Here is a 17927-nt window from a genome sequence, read left to right on the forward strand (position 1 = left end):
TGTTGTGCGTTGTGTGTTAGCTCTCTAACGAGCCTCGACAATGTATCCAAAAAAAAATAAAAAGTGGTCGAAGTTGGCGACATCATCTTCCTTAACAGCCCCATATTTATATATCTGCGGCAAAATTAACCCAGGAACATTAACGGAAGATTCACGAGCATCGATTTGATGAACAACATCTAATTACACTTCGAAGATCACACTTCTACAATGCCTCTTAGCCAATAATCTACAGGGTGTTCACAAAGTACTGTTATCCCCTCCACAGAACTTGATAAATTAATATAATGAACACACAAGAGGAAAACATATAAACAATGAATACATCAGACCTTTATAGTCATAAAAACAAAATAGTGGCATTACTACATATATATATATATATATATATATATATATATATATATATATATATGTATATATATATATATATATATATATATATATATATATATATATATATATATATATATATATATATATATATATATATATATACAGTAATACTCCACAGAACTTGATAAATTAATATAATGAACGCACAAGAGGAAAACATATAAACAATGAATACACCAGACCTTTATAGTCATAAAAACAAAATAGTGGCATTACTATATACATATATATAGTAATATTATATATATATATATATATATATATATATATATATATATATATATATATATATATATATATATATATATATATATATATATATATAGTAATACCTTGACATACGAATGCAATAACTTACGAGTATTCCGAGTTATGAGCCGCTGCTCGGACGATTTTATGCTTTGTGTTACGAGTCTCGATCCGAGTTACGAGTGGAGCGAGCTTTGAGACGCGCGCAGCCAAGCAAGCGAACACCCGCATCTCCCGCCTTTTCACGCATCTCCCGCCACTCACTCGTTCAGTTATCTTGGTTATCTCGTTGAGTAGGGTCATACCATAGTAATCTGGGTTGTGTTTAGCTCTCGCTTTTTCATTGGCGCAGTTATTTTGCCAAATTTCTTTGTTGTAACTCAACCATGAGTCCTAAAAAAGTAACTGCAAAGGAGAGTACTAAGAAGAAACGAATGATGTCGCTTGAAACGAAGCGTGAAATCATTGCAAAACATGAACGTGGAGTGCGTGTTGTCGAGTTGGCGAGGGAGTTTGAGTGTAGTACTTCAACGATATGTACTATTCTCAAGCAGAAGGATTCGTTGAAGGCTATAACGCCAGCCAAGGGCGTTACGATTATTTCGAAGCTGCGGACCTCTGTTCATGAAAGGATGGAGAAGCTGCTTTTGGTGTGGGTGAGGGAGAAGGAGCTCGCAGGAGATACCGTGACGGAGGCTATCGTTTACGAGAAGGGACGAGTCATTTACGGTGACTTGTTGAAGCAGACACCAGGCACTTCAACGGACGTGGCATCATAAGAGTCGTTTAAAGCCAGTCGGGGCTGGTTCGACAACTTTAAGAAGAGGTCTGGCATTCACTCCGTCGTGAGGCATGGTGATGCAGCGAGCTCTGATACGAAGGCAGTGGGAGATTACCTGAAAACTTTCGCTGAATTGATAGAGGCCGAAGGATACATCCCCCAGCAAGTCTTCAACTGTGACATGACAGGGTTATTTTGGAAGAAGATGCCAAAGTGGACTTGTATAACAACAGAGGAGAAGAAGATGCCAGGCCACAAACCCATGAAAGATAGGTTAACCCTCACATTGTGCGCTAATGCCAGTGATGACTGCAAGATTAAGCCACTGCTCGTATACCATAACGGAAAATCCCCGAGCCTTGAAGTCCCACAAAATTTTAAAAGAAAAACTGCAGGTTATGTGGAGGGCAAACCCGAAGGCGTGGGTCACGAGACAGTTCTTCGTTGATTGGGTAAACCTGGTCTTTGGTCATTCTGTTAAAAAGTACCTCCTTGAAAATAACTTACCCCTGCAAGCCCTTCTCGTCCTTGACAATGCTCCTGCTCACCCACCGAACATCGAAGACGACATCCTCGAAGAGTTCTCTTTCATTAATGTTCTCTACTTTCCACCTAACACCACCCCTCTCTCCAGCCCATGGACCAGCAGGTGATTGCTAATTTCAAGAAGCTCTTCACGAAGCACGTTTTCCGCCGCTGCTTTGATGTAACGGAGAACACAAACCTCACCCTTCGAGAGTTCTGGAAGGAGCATTATAACATCGTGATATGCCTCAGATTTATCGATATGGCTTGGCAGGATGTTACAAGGAGGACCTTGAACTCTGCATGGAAAAAGCTGTGGCCTGAGGCTGTGTCCGAAAGGGACTTTGAAGGCTTCGAACATGAAGCGGAAGTGATAGAGGAGATTGTGAGCCTCGGAAAGTCCATGGGCCTGGAGGTGGATGAAGGAGATGTAAACGAGCTCGTCGAGGAGCACTCCGAGGAACTGTCTACTGAGCAGTTAAAGGAGCTACAGAAGATGCAGCATACAGAGGTTTTGGAGGAAATTGGGGGTAGTGCGGTGGAAATAGAGGAGGAGGAGGTTATCTCTACAAAGGAGATACAGGAGATGTTGAGAATGTGGGAGAAAATTTCAGAATTTATAGAAAAGAAGCATCCAGAAAGAGTGGCAACTGGTTGGCGTTGTGTAATGACACTTGCCTAACGCATTTCAGAAAAATTCTGAAGGGAAGGAAGAAACAAACCACCATGGATAGGTTTTTATTGAAACGCCCTGCAGATCAGAGTCAAAAAAGCTTGTTGAAAAAGCAAAAAAATCAATGAAAAAGATGCAAACGTCACTGATGAAGTTGAAAACATCACTGACGAAGATTAAGTGTAAGTGAAAAATAATAATGTAGCATTTAAGTTTAGCGATAAGTGAAGTGAAAAAACAAATGAAAAAAAAATTGTAGCAATTAAGTGTAACAGCAAAGGGAATAAAAGAAATAAAATGTAAAAAAAAAAAATTGAAGCAATTAAGTTTCACGATAAAGTGAATAAAAAAAAATTAAAAAAAATTGGATCAATTACGTTTAGTGATAAAGTGTGATGAGACCTTCAAATCTCCGCCTTTCTCATCCACCACCACCTCCACCAGAATCTTCCGTAAGCCGAAGTCGTCTCATCTCCAAGGTAAATGCACTTTATAAAACCAGTTTATTTCTTGATATTCTATTTTATTATCTTTGTATTATGTTTTGTATTAATTATTTATTATTTATTAATACATTTCTCATTTTTAAAACTATGTAACAAAGAAATTAGGGTGTTTTTTGGGGGGCTGGAACTGATTAATGGTATTTTAATTAATTTCAATTGGGAAAATTGTTTTGCTATATGAGCAAACCGAGTTATGAGCTCGGTCACAGAACGAATTAAACTCGTATGTCAAGGTATTACTGTATATTATATTATACATATATATATATATATATATATATATATATATATATAACTAAAATTCTCATCTTGTATATATGTGTTTGTATGTATGTATGTATGTTCCCAAAATACAGCCAAAACGGTACAGGATAGCACAAAAATTTTTGGCCCACCTTACTCACCGTTCTCCAGCGGTCTGCAGTATCAAGTTTCGTTCAAATCGGGCAACAAAAAAATTATTAAAAAATCAATTCCTTATTCAGTGAAGGACTCTTCAGGAGTATTTGATCAATGCAAACAACCTCAGCGGTACAGGTTGCTGGAGCTATCTTGTTTTGTTTTGTTTTTAAATGATTTTTTTTTTATCAACCGCTGTCACAATGGGAACCCAACGGGTTCTGTCTCGTACATATATATATATATATATATATATATATATATATATATATATATATATATATATATATATATATACATATATATACATATATATATATACATATATATATATATATACATATATACATATACATATACACATATATATATATATATATATATATATATATATATATATATATATATACATATACACATATATATATATATATATACATATATATATATATATATATATATATATATATACATATACATATACATATACATATATATATATACACATATATATATATATATACATATATATACATATATATATATATATATATATATATATGTATATATATGTATATATGGCGTAGGCCTCGGCCACCTCGCTGTCTAGGGGTCTTTAGGCGTTTCCTGGGTAACCTTGCTGGGGTTTGAAACCGCCATGTTTTTTGGCCTGCTCAACCATTCCTTGACTTGGAACAAGCCGCAACGATTTCTTAACAATAAAGTTGTTTACACTTTCCTCACTCATATTATCAAATGCCTGTTCATCATTGCTACAAATTACAGGGTATATTGCAATGCAAATAATCATCCGGAGACGTCAGCGGTCGTGGCTTGACATTTGGGCGTCTCCGGGAGGTGTATATTTAATGTGTAGCTAATCGCGTGCCAAACTATAGACGTTTCTTCACAACCGTTTTGTTGGAGTGCTTGTTTGAGTGCTTAAGACATTGGCGAGCGCTCTCCAAGCTACTTGGTTGTTCGTTTTGGTCAACGTTTCCGTGCTCTCAGGGGAACATCGACAAAATAGACGTACGTTTCTGCCCGAGTTGGGCCCTGCAGTGCCGTGCGGTTGGTGTCTCGGGAGGTGTATCATCCGCTGAAAATGTGCAATTTTATTTTTTACAGGATATCGCTTTGTTTAACCTTTAGTGCGAGCTCCGAATCAAATCCACCCCTCACTTCAACATCGATACATGTATAAAAACAATAAGGTCCATCTGATCACATGTTTGCCGTGTTCTGGTTCTGAACGCAGAGAGCAGAGATCGACATTTTGTGTTCTGTGCAATGGAATCCTCCCAGGTCTCGAAGTAACCACCGTCGTGTGTGTGTGTGTGTGTGTGTGTGTGTGTGTGTGTGTGTGTGTGTGTGTGTGTGTGTGTGTGTGTGTGTGTGTGTGTGTGTGTGTGTGTGTGTGTGTGTGTGTGTGTGTGTGTGTGTGTGTGTGTGTGTGTGTGTGTGTGTGTGTGTGTGTGTGTGTGTGTGTGTGTGTGTGTGTGTGTGTGTTCCTGCAAGTTGCTGCTGTTGTCTGCTATCTCCACATGTGGGTGAGTTTCAGAAGGTGAAATGGAGTCCTCCAAGGGTGGGCTAAAAGTATCCACCTTCATTTTGGTAAGGGGTCACGATTATTGTCAGGTCATGATTCCCAAATCACCGGTATTAACACCTCAATTAGCAATGCCTGCTCCTTTTTTTTTGCACCGAAGTATGGCATCTGGTCGCAATGCTTTGTTTTCGATGTTCACGCGCAATGGGATCATAAGGTTGTATGTGAGTAGTACTTCAATGTTTTCAGGGATTGCTTTTGGTTCATTTTGCCACAAATTTTCTGGAACTGGAATATCAAAGTTTTTGCAGATGTGCCAGCGGATTACATCATTGTGTGTCCAGCGACACAACAGAGTTTGTTGGTTTTATACATACAAATCGTTCCAGGGTAGATTATGATGATGATGATGAGGAGTAAAGGGACTTTGTAACAACCCAGTACAGTCTCATGGTCAATTAAACGGGGTCACAGGATTGAGTTGGACAGGTGACCGTGATGGGCCATTTTAAAATCGCTATTTCGTGACAAAGCCTTTGTAGCTCTGTGAAAGGGAGTTTAAATGATCCCCGACCCCATTCCTTCGTGGGTGTGGGGAAGTGGTTTCGGCCCACACAAAAAATAGACAGGGCAACGCCGAGTACCCCTGCTCATCTACACGAATAAAAGGGTGTGTGTGTGTGTGTGTGTGTGTGTGTGTGTGTGTGTGTGTGTGTGTGTGTGTGTGTGTGTGTGTGTGTGTGTGTGTGTGTGTGTGTGTGTGTGTGTGTGTGTGTGTGTGTGTGTGTGTGTGTGTGTCTCAGTGTGTCTCCTCCATAACTCCAAAACTGTAAAACCTAGCAGCCTGAAACTTTGCATGCACACTAAGAAAACTCCAAGGAAGTGCAAGAGTGAAAATTGGGTGTTTGGGTTAATGAAAACACCCCTTTTGAAGATAATTTATGGGATGTTCATCACAAAAAATGATGGCGACGCCATCTTGGTTAGCCCTCTGTGCTTGCTGGAGTCTTCAGCTGCCATTTTGTTCGGCCAATTCAAACATGCCTCGATTTGGAAACTTGATCTCTCACAGACCATGTATTTCTGCAGCGCTGAAGTCTCAAAGCCACGCAGGACGTGTCACCATGGAGTGCAGGTGAGGGGAATCCGTGCATGTGTGGGGGGGGGGGGACAGTGGGGAGGAATGTGTGTGCATGTGTGGGGGGGACAGTGGGGAGGAATGTGTGTGCATGTGTGGGGGGGGGACAGTGGGGAGGAATGTGTGTGTGGGGGGGGGACAGTGGGGAGGAATGTGTGTGTGGGGGGGGGACAGTGGGGAGGAATGTGTGTGTGGGGGGGGGGGACAGTGGGGAGGAATGTGTGTGTGGGGGGGGGACAGTGGGGAGGAATGTGTGTGCATGTGGGGGGGACAGTGGGGAGGAATGTGTGTGTGGGGGGGGCAATGGAGAGGAATGTGTGTGGGGGGGGGACAGTGGGGAGGAATGCGTGTGCATGTGTGGGGGGGGGGACAGTGGGGAGGAATGCGTGTGCATGTGTGGGGGGGGGGGGGACAGTGGGGAGGAATGTGTGTGTGTGGGGGGGGGCAGTGGGGAGGAATGTGTGTGTGGAGGGGGCAGTGGGGAGGAATGTGTGTGTGGAGGGGGGCAGTGGGGAGGAATGTGTGTGTGAGGGGGGACAGTGTGGAGGAATGTGTGTGTGTGGGGGGGGGGGACGGGACAGTGGGGAGGAATGTGTGTGTGGGATAGGGAACAGTGGGGAGGAATGTGTGTGTGGTGGGGGGGACAGTGGGGAGGAATGTGTGTGTGATGGGGGGGACAGTGGGGAGGAATGTGTGTGTGTCTGTGTGTGTGTGAGGGGGGGGGAGTGTGGGGAGGAATGTGTGGGGGTACTGCATGCAGGAGGGTCTTTACCAAATGGCATTAGTTTTGATATTTTAATGTTACCGACTGCTTTTATTGAGAACATGGCGGTCAGAAAGAAAATGCTGCTGTTTGGACGCGTTTTATCACCCCGGCAATGCCCTGGTACACTGCCTTCCCATTCCCTCCCCTCGTGCGGCCTTCCCATTCCTTCCCCTCGTGCTGCCTTCCCATTCCCTCCACTCACGCCACCTTCCTAATCCCTCCCCTCGCGCCATCTTCCCATTCCTTCTCCTTCCCTTGCGCCACGTTTTTTTTTTTTTTGTATACCTTCTCGAGGCTCGTATGAGAGCTAACACAACGCACAGCAAGGGGGGAATGAGACAAGAGGGGCAGGAGAGGGAAAGACAAAACAGGGGAACAGAGACATGAGGAGATCTGTGGAAGGGAGAGGGATGGGGTAGGGAACATGGGGTATACAAGATGGACATTACAGGGACTTTCAGGAAGGAAAGCAGGGGATTTGAAGGTGGGTTTGGGGTGGATTAATGGGGGTAAAAGAGATCGAGGATTTGGATGGGGGATGATAGGTGGTGGTGAACAGCTATCTTGAAGACCTGGAGGGAAGAATCTGATTGAACAGAGTGAGGGCGTTTATTCCAAAAGCAGGAAGAAAGAGGAATGAAAGAGGGAAGGTGAGCAGTGATTCGTGATTTTGGTAGGTTTACCAAAAGGGGGTTGTTGGCAGACCTTGAGCACCCTGCGGAAATATTGTGGGGACAAATCACAGAGAGAGCAGGGGGGCGAGACCGGAGAGGAGACGGTAGAAGACAGAAAGACCACCAACCTGACTGCAGTGAGAGAGTGAGAGGCCCAAAGACTCGGCCTCATCATGGAAGATACCAATGATCTGAAATGCCTTGGTTACCACTGCGTGAAGCTGAGAAAGGTGGGAGGCAGGAGCACCAGCCCAGAAGGGAGAGCAGTACTCCATCAGGATGCGGACGAAAGCTTTGTATGTGGTCAGGAGCTCAGGTGGGCCGAGGAAGGACTTTGCACGACGGAGGATTCCCAATCGGCGACTGACTTTGGAGGCCAGGTTGGAAATATGGCTTTCCCATGAAAGATCATGTCAGATAGTGAGACCAAGAAGCTTGAAAGAAAGAACTTCTTCCAGAGGATTGTTGCGAAAGTAGATGGGGGGGGGGGTTCAAATGGTCTTTTCGGAGAGACATAGTGAGAGTGTGAGATTTGTCAGGATTGAAAGACATGTCCCATGTATTGGACCAGCTTATGCACCCAGATCTGCAGAGAGCGAAGAAGTTGCTGCTTGCTGGTCTGAGGGATGACCGATGGTACAGCAGAGGGTGGAGTCATCAGAAAACAGACAAAGAGGATTTTCCAGAGAGTTGGAGAGATCATTGATGAAAACCAGAAAGAGAACAGGGCCCAGAACGCTGCCTTGAGGCACTCCAGCCTGGACATGAAGAGGGGATGAAAGAACTCCATTTCGGGCCACACGTTGGCTGCGACAGGAGAGGAAGTTTGCGATCCATGAGTGGAGAAAGCCTTGCATACCATAGGAAGAGAGTTTGGTGAGCAGGGCAGGGTGCCAGACCGTGTCAAAAGCACGTGATATGTCTTGAGATATGGCTCCGATTTAATGTCCAGCATTGAGTACCTCCATTCATTGTTGGGAGAGAAGAAGCAGCATATCCAGGGTAGAGTGACCTGATCTGAAACCAAATTGATGATTGGAAATCAAGCCATTGGAGAAGAGGAAGGATTTAGTGTCTGAAGCGATAATGGATTCCACAACCTTGCTAATGATTGGGAGAAGGCTGATTGCTCTGTTGTTGCAGGAATCTGTTTTTGCACCTTTTTTATGCAAGGCAGTAATGCTTGATGATTTCCAAACAGATGGCAGATGACCTTGAGCAAATAAGAGGATGAATAGAACAGAGAGAGGGTGAGAGCAAGAGCAGAAGAGCAGATTTTTAGGACACGTGGGCTGATTTCTTCTGGACCGGTTGCAGAATCTGAGCCGAGGTTCGACAGCAAGCTTTCCACCTTGTCAGGAGAAAAGGACACAGAGTCCAGGGACAGTTGGGTGCGACTGGGTAAGGTGGGTACAGAAAGCGATGGGTTTTGGACACAAGATTTTGATGAAACACCGAGTTTAGGCATTCAGCAGTGCGGCTATTTGAGGTAAGGGGGGGGGGATGGAGAGGGAACATACACCAGAAACAGATTTCATTAGATGCCACCAGGATTTGGAGGAGGGAGACAGGTTTGAGAGTTCAGATTTGAGATGAGAAGGATATTGTTTTCTGGCTCTCCTGAGGGTAGACACACACTTGTTCCAAGCTTAATGGAAGTAAGGCCAAAAAAAAAAAAAATGTTGCATTGGCGTAACGGGTCACTGAAAAATAGGGTAGGTCGGTCGGGATCTTTTTTTTATTTATTTTTTTTCCTAATAAATCCCTCCCAAAATCTCCCCCGGCTCGAGTACCACCCTTTTTGTCGGCGGGTTCTGTCCGAAACACTTCCGGGTTTTTGCGATCGCGATCGCAATCAACAAGATACTTGAAAACGATAGCAAAACAACAAAAATAGCAATAAAATAGGGTCGGCAAAATTTTTCGAAAGCAAAAAAACAAAAAAAAAAAACGTAGGGTCGGCGGAATTTTTAGGGTCGGGCGGGTTATGACAATGCAACATTTTTTTTTTTTGGCCTAACTGAGATTACCCTCAGTTGGGTTTGCTTTCCATGAGGCAAAGGCAAGTTTGTTCAGGACAACTGCTTCGCCACAAGCTTCAGTGAACCATGGGCAGGAGGAAGGGTATGACAACTGAAGACGAGAGGGGATAAATCTGTGCATGAGGGAGAGCAAGTTTCTTTGAAAGATTTCCCAGGATGAGTTGATGTTGGAGAATGAGGTGATGGGAGACCAGTGTAGAAGTTTGATGGCTGCTTGGAGACCCTGCCACCCAGCCTGATTAAAATGCCAGACTCGACAGCGCTGAGGTGGATCTCTGATAACAGTCAGAGAGATGTCCACTTTGACAAGGACGTGGTCAGAAGAACCAATTGGAGCGAAGGAAGAACAGCAGATATTTTCAGGGAAATTTGTGAAAATTAGATCCAGACAGGATAGAGTACCATTGGTTGAGATCCGGGTCAGGAAGTTGACCGATTGAGTCAGTCGCAGAAGTCTTTTGCTGAAGTGCCATGACAGGTGAGAGAGGTACCCGGTACCCACACCCAGCCAACTGGCATGATGACAATTGAAGTCACCACATATGAGGAAGAGAGAGTGGACATGTGGGGAGGAAGGTGTTTTTTGTTGTTTTTTTTTTTCCTTTAAATTTAAGACAAGAAACAGAGTGTTTAGTTGGGAGGGATGAGGAGACGTTGGGAAAGTGGGGAGAATAGGAAATGATGGTAAAAGGGAGAGAATACAAATAAAACAATCGTACACTTTGAGGGGAAGGCTTCAAGGAACCCGGTAAGACAAGGTCAACGAAAACTCACAAAAATCACAATTTTTGAAACAAAACCGAAGAACGAACACACAGAACCATGCAGGTGAGAGAATAAGCAGTTAAAACGGGACAAAAATTGATGGGAAACTTAACTTGGAGAAAGTCGGCAGAGACTTCTGAGAACCTGCCGCTGCTAAAAACCCAGAACCGGAAGTCAAATTTCTTTCTTCCCATTACTTCCACTCCCCTTGCACCGCCTTCCCATTCCCTCCCTTCGTACCGCCTTCTCATTCCCTCTGCTCCACTCGTGCTGCCTTCCCATTTACTCTCCTCCCCTCGCAGCGCCTTATTCCCTCCGCTCCCCTCATGCTGCCTTCCCATTCCCGCTCCTCCCCTTGCGCCACTTTCTCATTCCCTCCGCTCCCCTCGTGCTGCCTTCCCATTCCCTCTCCTCCCCTTGCAGCACCTTCGCATTCCCTCCGCTCCCCTCATGCTGCCTTCCCATTCCCTCACCTCCCCTCACACCACCTTCTCCCTCCCCTTCACGCCACCGCCCCCCTCGCGCTTCCTTCTCCCCCCCTCGCTCCTCCTTCTCCCCCCCCTCGCGCCACCTTCTCCCCCCTCGCGCCACCTTCCTCCCCCCTCACGCCACCTTCCTCCCCCTCGCGCCACCTTCCTCCCCCCTCGCGCCACCTTCCTCCCCCTCGCGCCACCTTCCTCCCCTCGCGCCACCTTCCTCCCCCCTCGCGCCACCTTCCTCCCCCTCGCGCCACCTTCCTCCCCCCTCGTGCCACCTTCCTCCTCCCCTCGCGCCGCCTACCCCCTCGCGCCGCCTTCCCCCCCTCGCGCCGCCTTCCCTCCCCTCGCGCCGCCTTCTCCCACCCCCTCGCACCGCCTTCTCCCACCCCCTCGCGCCGCCTTCTCTCACCCCCTCGCGCCGCCTTCTCCTACCCCCTCGCGCCGCCTTCTCCTACCCCCCTCGCGCCGCCTTCTCCCACCCCCTCGCGCCGCCTTGTCACCCCTCCCCTCACGCCGCCTTCTCACCCTCCCCCCGCTCACGCCGCCTTCTCACCCCTCTCATGCCGCCTTCTCACCCCCCTCACGCCACCTACTCACCCCCTCACGCCGCCTAGTCACCCCCTCTCTCTCTCTCTCTCTCTCTCTCTCTCTCTCTCTCTCTCTCTCTCTCTCTCTCTCTCTCTCTCTCTCTCTCTCTCTCTCTCTCTCTCTCGCCTCTTTGTCTCTCTCTCTCTCCCACCCCGATCCCTCTCATGCTATCCTCCTCCACCATACAACTCTCTGGAGGTCGAGGAGAAGAAAGTGTCAAGGAATGTGGCAATTCGCAATCTATGTTCCCTTTTACCTCAGTATGGCACGGTAGTCTATGTTCCATTTTACCTCAGTATGGCACGGTAATCTATGTTCCATTTTACCTCAGTCTGACACGGTAATCTATGTTCCCTTTTACCTCAGTATGACACGGTAATCTATGTTCCCTTTTACCTCAGAATGACACGGTAATCTCTGTTCCCTTTTACCTCAGAATGACACGGTAATCTATGTTCCCTTTTACCTCAGTATGGCACGGTAATCTATGTTCCCTTTTACCTCAGTATGGCACGGTAATCTATGTTCCCTTTTACCTCAGTATGACACGGTAATCTATGTTCCCCTTTACCTCAGTATTACACGGTAATCTATGTTCCCTTTTACCTCAGTATGGCACAGTAATCTATGTTCCCTTTTACCTCAGTATGGCACAGTAATCTATGTTCCCTTTTACCTCAGTATGGCACGGTAATCTATGTTCCCTTTTACCTCAGTATGGCACGGTAATCTATGTTCCCTTTTACCTCAGTATGGCACGGTAATCTATGTTCCCTTTTACCTCAGTATGACACGGTAATCTATGTTCCCTTTTACCTCAGTATGGCACAGTAATCTATGTTCCCTTTTACCTCAGTATGGCACAGTAATCTATGTTCCCTTTTACCTCAGTATGACAAGGTAATCTATGTTCCCTTTTACCTCAGTATGGCACGGTAATCTATGTTCCCTTTTACCTCAGTATGGCACAGTAATCTATGTTCCCTTTTACCTCAGTATGGCATGGTAATCTATGTTCCCTTTTACCTCAGTATGACACGGTAATCTATGTTCCCTTTTACCTCAGTATGACACGGTAATCTATGTTCCCTTTTACCTCAGTATGGCACAGTAATCTATGTTCCCTTTTACCTCAGTATGGCACGGTAATCTATGTTCCCTTTTACCTCAGTATGGCACAGTAATCTATGTTCCCTTTTACCTCAGTATGGCACGGTAATCTATGTTCCCTTTTACCTCAGTATGACACGGTAATCTATGTTCCCTTTTACCTCAGTATGACACGGTAATCTATGTTCCCTTTTACCTCAGTATGACACGGTAATCTATCTTCCCTTTTACCTCAGTATGGCACAGTAATCTATGTTCCCTTTTACCTCAGTATGACACGGTAATCTATGTTCCCTTTTACCTCAGTATGGCACGGTAATCTATGTTCCCTTTTACCTCAGCATGGCACGGTAAGCTATGTTCCCTTTTACCTCAGTATGGCACGGTAATCTATGTTCCCTTTTACCTCAGTATGACATGGTAATCTATGTTCCCTTTTACCTCAGTATGACATGGTAATCTATGTTCCCTTTTACCTCAGAATGACACGGTAATCTATGTTCCCTTTTACCTCAGTATTACACGGTAATCTTTGTTCCATTTTACCTCAGTATGACACGGTAATCTATGTTCCCTTTTACCTCAGTATGGCACGGTAATCTATGTTCCCTTTTACCTCAGTATGGCACAGTAATCTATGTTCCCTTTTACCTCAGTATGGCACGGTAATCTATGTTCCCTTTTACCTCAGTATGGCACGGTAATCTATGTTCCCTTTTACCTCAGTATGACACGGTAATCTATGTTCCCTTTTACCTCAGTATGGCACGGTAATCTATGTTCCCTTTTACCTCAGAATGACACGGTAATCTATGTTCCCTTTTACCTCAGTATGACACGGTAATCTATGTTCCCTTTTACCTCAGCATGGCACGGTAAGCTATGTTCCCTTTTACCTCAGTATGGCACGGTAATCTGTGTTCCCTTTTACCTCAGTATGACATGGTAATCTATGTTCCCTTTTACCTCAGCATGGCACGGTAAGCTATGTTCCCTTTTACCTCAGTATGGCACGGTAATCTATGTTCCCTTTTACCTCAGTATGACATGGTAATCTATGTTCCCTTTTACCTCAGAATGACACGGTAATCTATGTTCCCTTTTACCTCAGTATTACACGGTAATCTTTGTTCCATTTTACCTCAGTATGACACGGTAATCTATGTTCCCTTTTACCTCAGTATGGCACGGTAATCTATGTTTCCTTTTACCTCAGTATGGCACAGTAATCTATGTTCCCTTTTACCTCAGTATGGCACGGTAATCTATGTTCCCTTTTACCTCAGTATGGCACGGTAATCTATGTTCCCTTTTACCTCAGTATGACACGGTAATCTATGTTCCCTTTTACCTCAGTATGACACGGTAATCTATGTTCCATTTTACCTCAGTATGGCACGGTAATCTATGTTCCCTTTTACCTCAGAATGACACGGTAATCTATGTTCCCTTTTACCTCAGTATGACACGGTAATCTATGTTCCCTTTTACCTCAGCATGGCACGGTAAGCTATGTTCCCTTTTACCTCAGTATGGCACGGTAATCTATGTTCCCTTTTACCTCAGTATGACATGGTAATCTATGTTCCCTTTTACCTCAGCATGGCACGGTAATCTATGTTCCCTTTTACCTCAGTATGACATGGTAATCTATGTTCCCTTTTACCTCAGTATTACACGGTAATCTTTGTTCCATTTTACCTCAGTATGACACGGTAATCTATGTTCCCTTTTACCTCGGTTTCCCCATCTCAGACCATCGTGAGATTCCCCATTTGAATAGGTTCCTAAAATAGTGCACAGCATGAACCAGCAGACTCGGCACGGTATTGTGAAGAGAAAGGTTCGGAGAGAATGGCACGTACCGGGTCCCAACTCCTTATTCTCGGGTGGACCGACCCTGGACCCGGGGTCAGTGGGAGAATCTCTCGAGGCCGGAACGACCTCGTTTCCTCCATCGGAGCCGCTCGTAGATCCCGGGGGGCTCCCTCTGTGATCTTCACCGGAGAGATCTCGGTTCATGGCGAACCGAGCAGAGGGGAAATGGAGGGATAAGGGAGAGTGCAGTAAAGTACAATCCACTGTAAGGTTGAGTGTGGTAAAATATGATACGGTCGGGTGTAGTAGTTAGTACGGTGTAGTAGTTAGTAGGGCACACAATGACACACGAATAAAGAACGTGAGGTCGTCCAGAAAAAGCGCAACACATGTGGCAAAACCTTCAAATGATCTTATTCACGATTTCAAGGCGGCAGATTCTACAAATTTGGAGGAATTGGGGGAAAAACAAATTCATATTTCAACTGATAACCAGAAAGGGTTTGTTGTCTCCCCCCCCCTTATCATTATACCCAAACCCCCCACCCCCCCCTTAGAGTTTGTCGAGGGAACCCCTCCCTCCTCGGGTTTGTGTGGATGGAGGGAACCTCCTCCCCCCTCTGATTTTCTTGTGTGGAGGGAACTCCCTCCCCCTACTGATTTGTGTGTGTGGAGGGAACCCCCTCCTCCCTCTGATTTGCTTGTGTGGAGGGAACCCCCTCCCCCCTCTGATTTGCGTGTGTGGAGGGAAACCCCCCCCTCTGATTTGCTTGTGTGGAGGGAACCCCCTCCTCCCTCTGATTTGCTTGTGTGGAGGGAACCCCCTCCCCTCACTGATTTGCTTGTGTGGAGGGAACCTCCTCCCCCCTCTGATTTGCTTGTGTGGAGGGAACCCCCTCCCCTCACTGATTTGCTTGTGTGGAGGGAACCCCCTCCCCACACTGATTTACTTGTGTGGAGGGAACCCTCCCTCCTCTAATTTGCTTGTGTGGAGGGAACCCCCTCCCGCCACTGATTTGCTTGTGTGGAGGGAACCTCCTCCCGCCTCTGATTTGCTTGTGTGGAGGGAACCCCCTCCCCCTCTGATTTGCTTGTGTGGAGGGAACCTCCTCCCTCCTCTGATTTGCTTGTGTGGAGGGAACCCCTCCTCCCTCTGATTTGCTTGTGTGGAGGGAACCCCCTCCCCCCACTGATTTGCTTGTGTGGAGGGAACCCCCTCCCCCCACTGATTTGTTTGTATGGAGGAATTCCCCTCCCTCCTCAGGTTTGTTTTGAGGGAGCCCCCTTCCACTCAGGTTTGTTTGTATCATGGGAACCCCCTTCCTCCTCAGGATTTGTTTGTATGAAGGGAACCCCCTCCCTCCTCGGGGTTGTTTGTGTGGTGGGAACCCCCTCCCTCCTCAGGTTTGTTTGTGTAGCAGGAACCCCCTCCCTCCTCTGGTTTGTGTGTGTGGAGGGAACCCCCTCCCTCCTCTGGTTTGTGTGTGTGGAGGGAACCCCCTCCCTCCTCGAGTTTGTGTGTGTGGAGGGAACCCCCTCCCTCCTCGAGTTTGTGTGTGTGGAGGGAACCCCCTCCCTCCTCGAGTTTGGACCCTGCCTCTCCCCTTTATCTAGTTTGTTGTTCCAGGGAAGATTCGAAATTATTTTTAAAATGTTTTTCATTATTTTTCCTTCCTTCCTTCCATGTAAGTGCTGCTTCATCAGGATGAAGATTACCACTGCTGCAGACCTTCCTTCAGAGTGGTTCATGGTGGTTAATGTGTTGTGGTTATTGCAAAGTTAATTGTTTTGTTAAATTATATTTCGTGAAACATGATGTAACCTGCTCTGCTGCTCTTGCACATCCTCTCTCTGCCCTTGCAGTGTGGTAGATATGTGAAAAATATGTGTACTTCTGGCAGAAAGCATGAAATTTGGTATTTAGGGGTTTTCAAATATGCTGATTCCAAATAAAATAGGGAAACCAGAAGAAGTTTTCCTCTCCAAAATTCGGTTTGAAATGGGGGTAAGGGTATATTTCAAATTTGCAATGCAATTACATTTTTACACAATTATTTCTAAATTCTAAATATATTTTCATGTTTGGGGGAAGGGGGGGGGGGGAGAGGGAGGCACCAAGTGGTGTCACACGTTTGGAAATAGATGGGTTATTATATTGCTTGCTTTAACACAAAATGTTCACTCAGACCTGGTAACAGCCGAGTGAAATGAGGTCAAAGTCTGTAAAAAGCTCTTTAATCATAAATATTTACAACCATGACATATTGTTGCGAGGCCAGGTGTCGGCTACGAGCACCACCGCTTGATGGAGCTGCAGAGTCGGCTCGACCGATCACCCAGAATTTAGATGGTACTTCTTCGGAGAAGTCCGAAGAGTTCGGGTCCCTTATTATTAGTACGGGTCCAGACCACGTGGGGTAGTGTCGATTGCCAATTTCAATTTACCTAAATACCCACATGGTCCAAACTACCGGGGAAATTCACCATCGATGAAACCCCTACGGAACGAGGCGCTTGGCGTACTCGAACCGTGTGCGATCCGAGCGGTTTGATCGCCGAGATCCGTCGGTCCCAAATATCCCGTTACAACGGCAACGGCCTGGCTAATTTCCCAACACGCGACACGCTAAGTCAATGAAGGAATAGACACGAACGAGCTGAAACATTTAACAAATGGGAATGTTTATTTACAATGGGGGAATGAGGGGAGCACATAAGAGCAGAGTTAAACCGAATATTAATAAATACACGTATATACAAGCAAAAAGCACTTATCCAATTTACTACTTATCTGACTGGCGCCACGAACACACACACACACACACACACACACACACACACACACACACACACACACACACACACACACACACACACACACACACACACACACACACACACACACACACACACACACACCTGAAATGATCGGACCAAATGGTCTTTATTGAGGCCTATATCGGACCTGTCCGCCTCGTGCGGTCTTTAAGGACCAGGTCCTCGGGGCAGGACTGGACCCCCAGTACGATCCGGATGAATGAAGTCGGCAGGGCGAAGGCTGGCGGGAGAAGACCCTCCGTGGCACCGACCACTCCATGCGCAGACGCTTTTAGAACTCAATCGCCCTGCGCGCAGATGTTCACACTTCTCTCCAGAACCAGAACCAGAACTCATGCGCGCACTTCTTGCCAGGACCAGAACAACGACGAATGCACAGACCGCGCCAGACCCAGAACAACTGCGTGCACTTCTTGCCAGGACCAGAACGACCGCGCGCACTTCTTGCCAAAACCAGAACAACGTGCGCGCTTCTTGCCAGAACCAGAACAACGTGCGCGCTTCTTGCCAGAACCAGAACAACGTGCGCACGCTTCTTGCCAGAACCAGAACAACGTGCGCACGCTTCTTGCCAGAACCAGAACAACGTGCGCACGCTTCTTGCCAGAACCAGAACAACGTGCGCACGCTT

General features: G+C 46.0%; 1 protein-coding gene across 1 annotated transcript in view; it reads right to left on the minus strand.

Annotated features, from left to right (window-relative positions):
* Positions 1-14897, minus strand: part of LOC147009154 (uncharacterized) — a 122020-nt gene extending 107123 nt beyond the window's left edge. Inside the window, 1 exon segment of the mRNA XM_085862984.1 lies at positions 14506-14897. Within this exon segment, the coding sequence (XP_085719110.1) occupies positions 14506-14662 (157 nt within the window). The 5' untranslated portion in view covers positions 14663-14897.
* Positions 14898-17927: the final 3030 nt, after the last annotated feature.

Source organism: Eptatretus burgeri, chromosome 17, assembly GCF_056783735.1.
Source record: "Eptatretus burgeri isolate ZD-2024b chromosome 17, Ebu_testis_v1, whole genome shotgun sequence".
Classification (NCBI taxonomy): domain Eukaryota; kingdom Metazoa; phylum Chordata; class Myxini; order Myxiniformes; family Myxinidae; genus Eptatretus; species Eptatretus burgeri.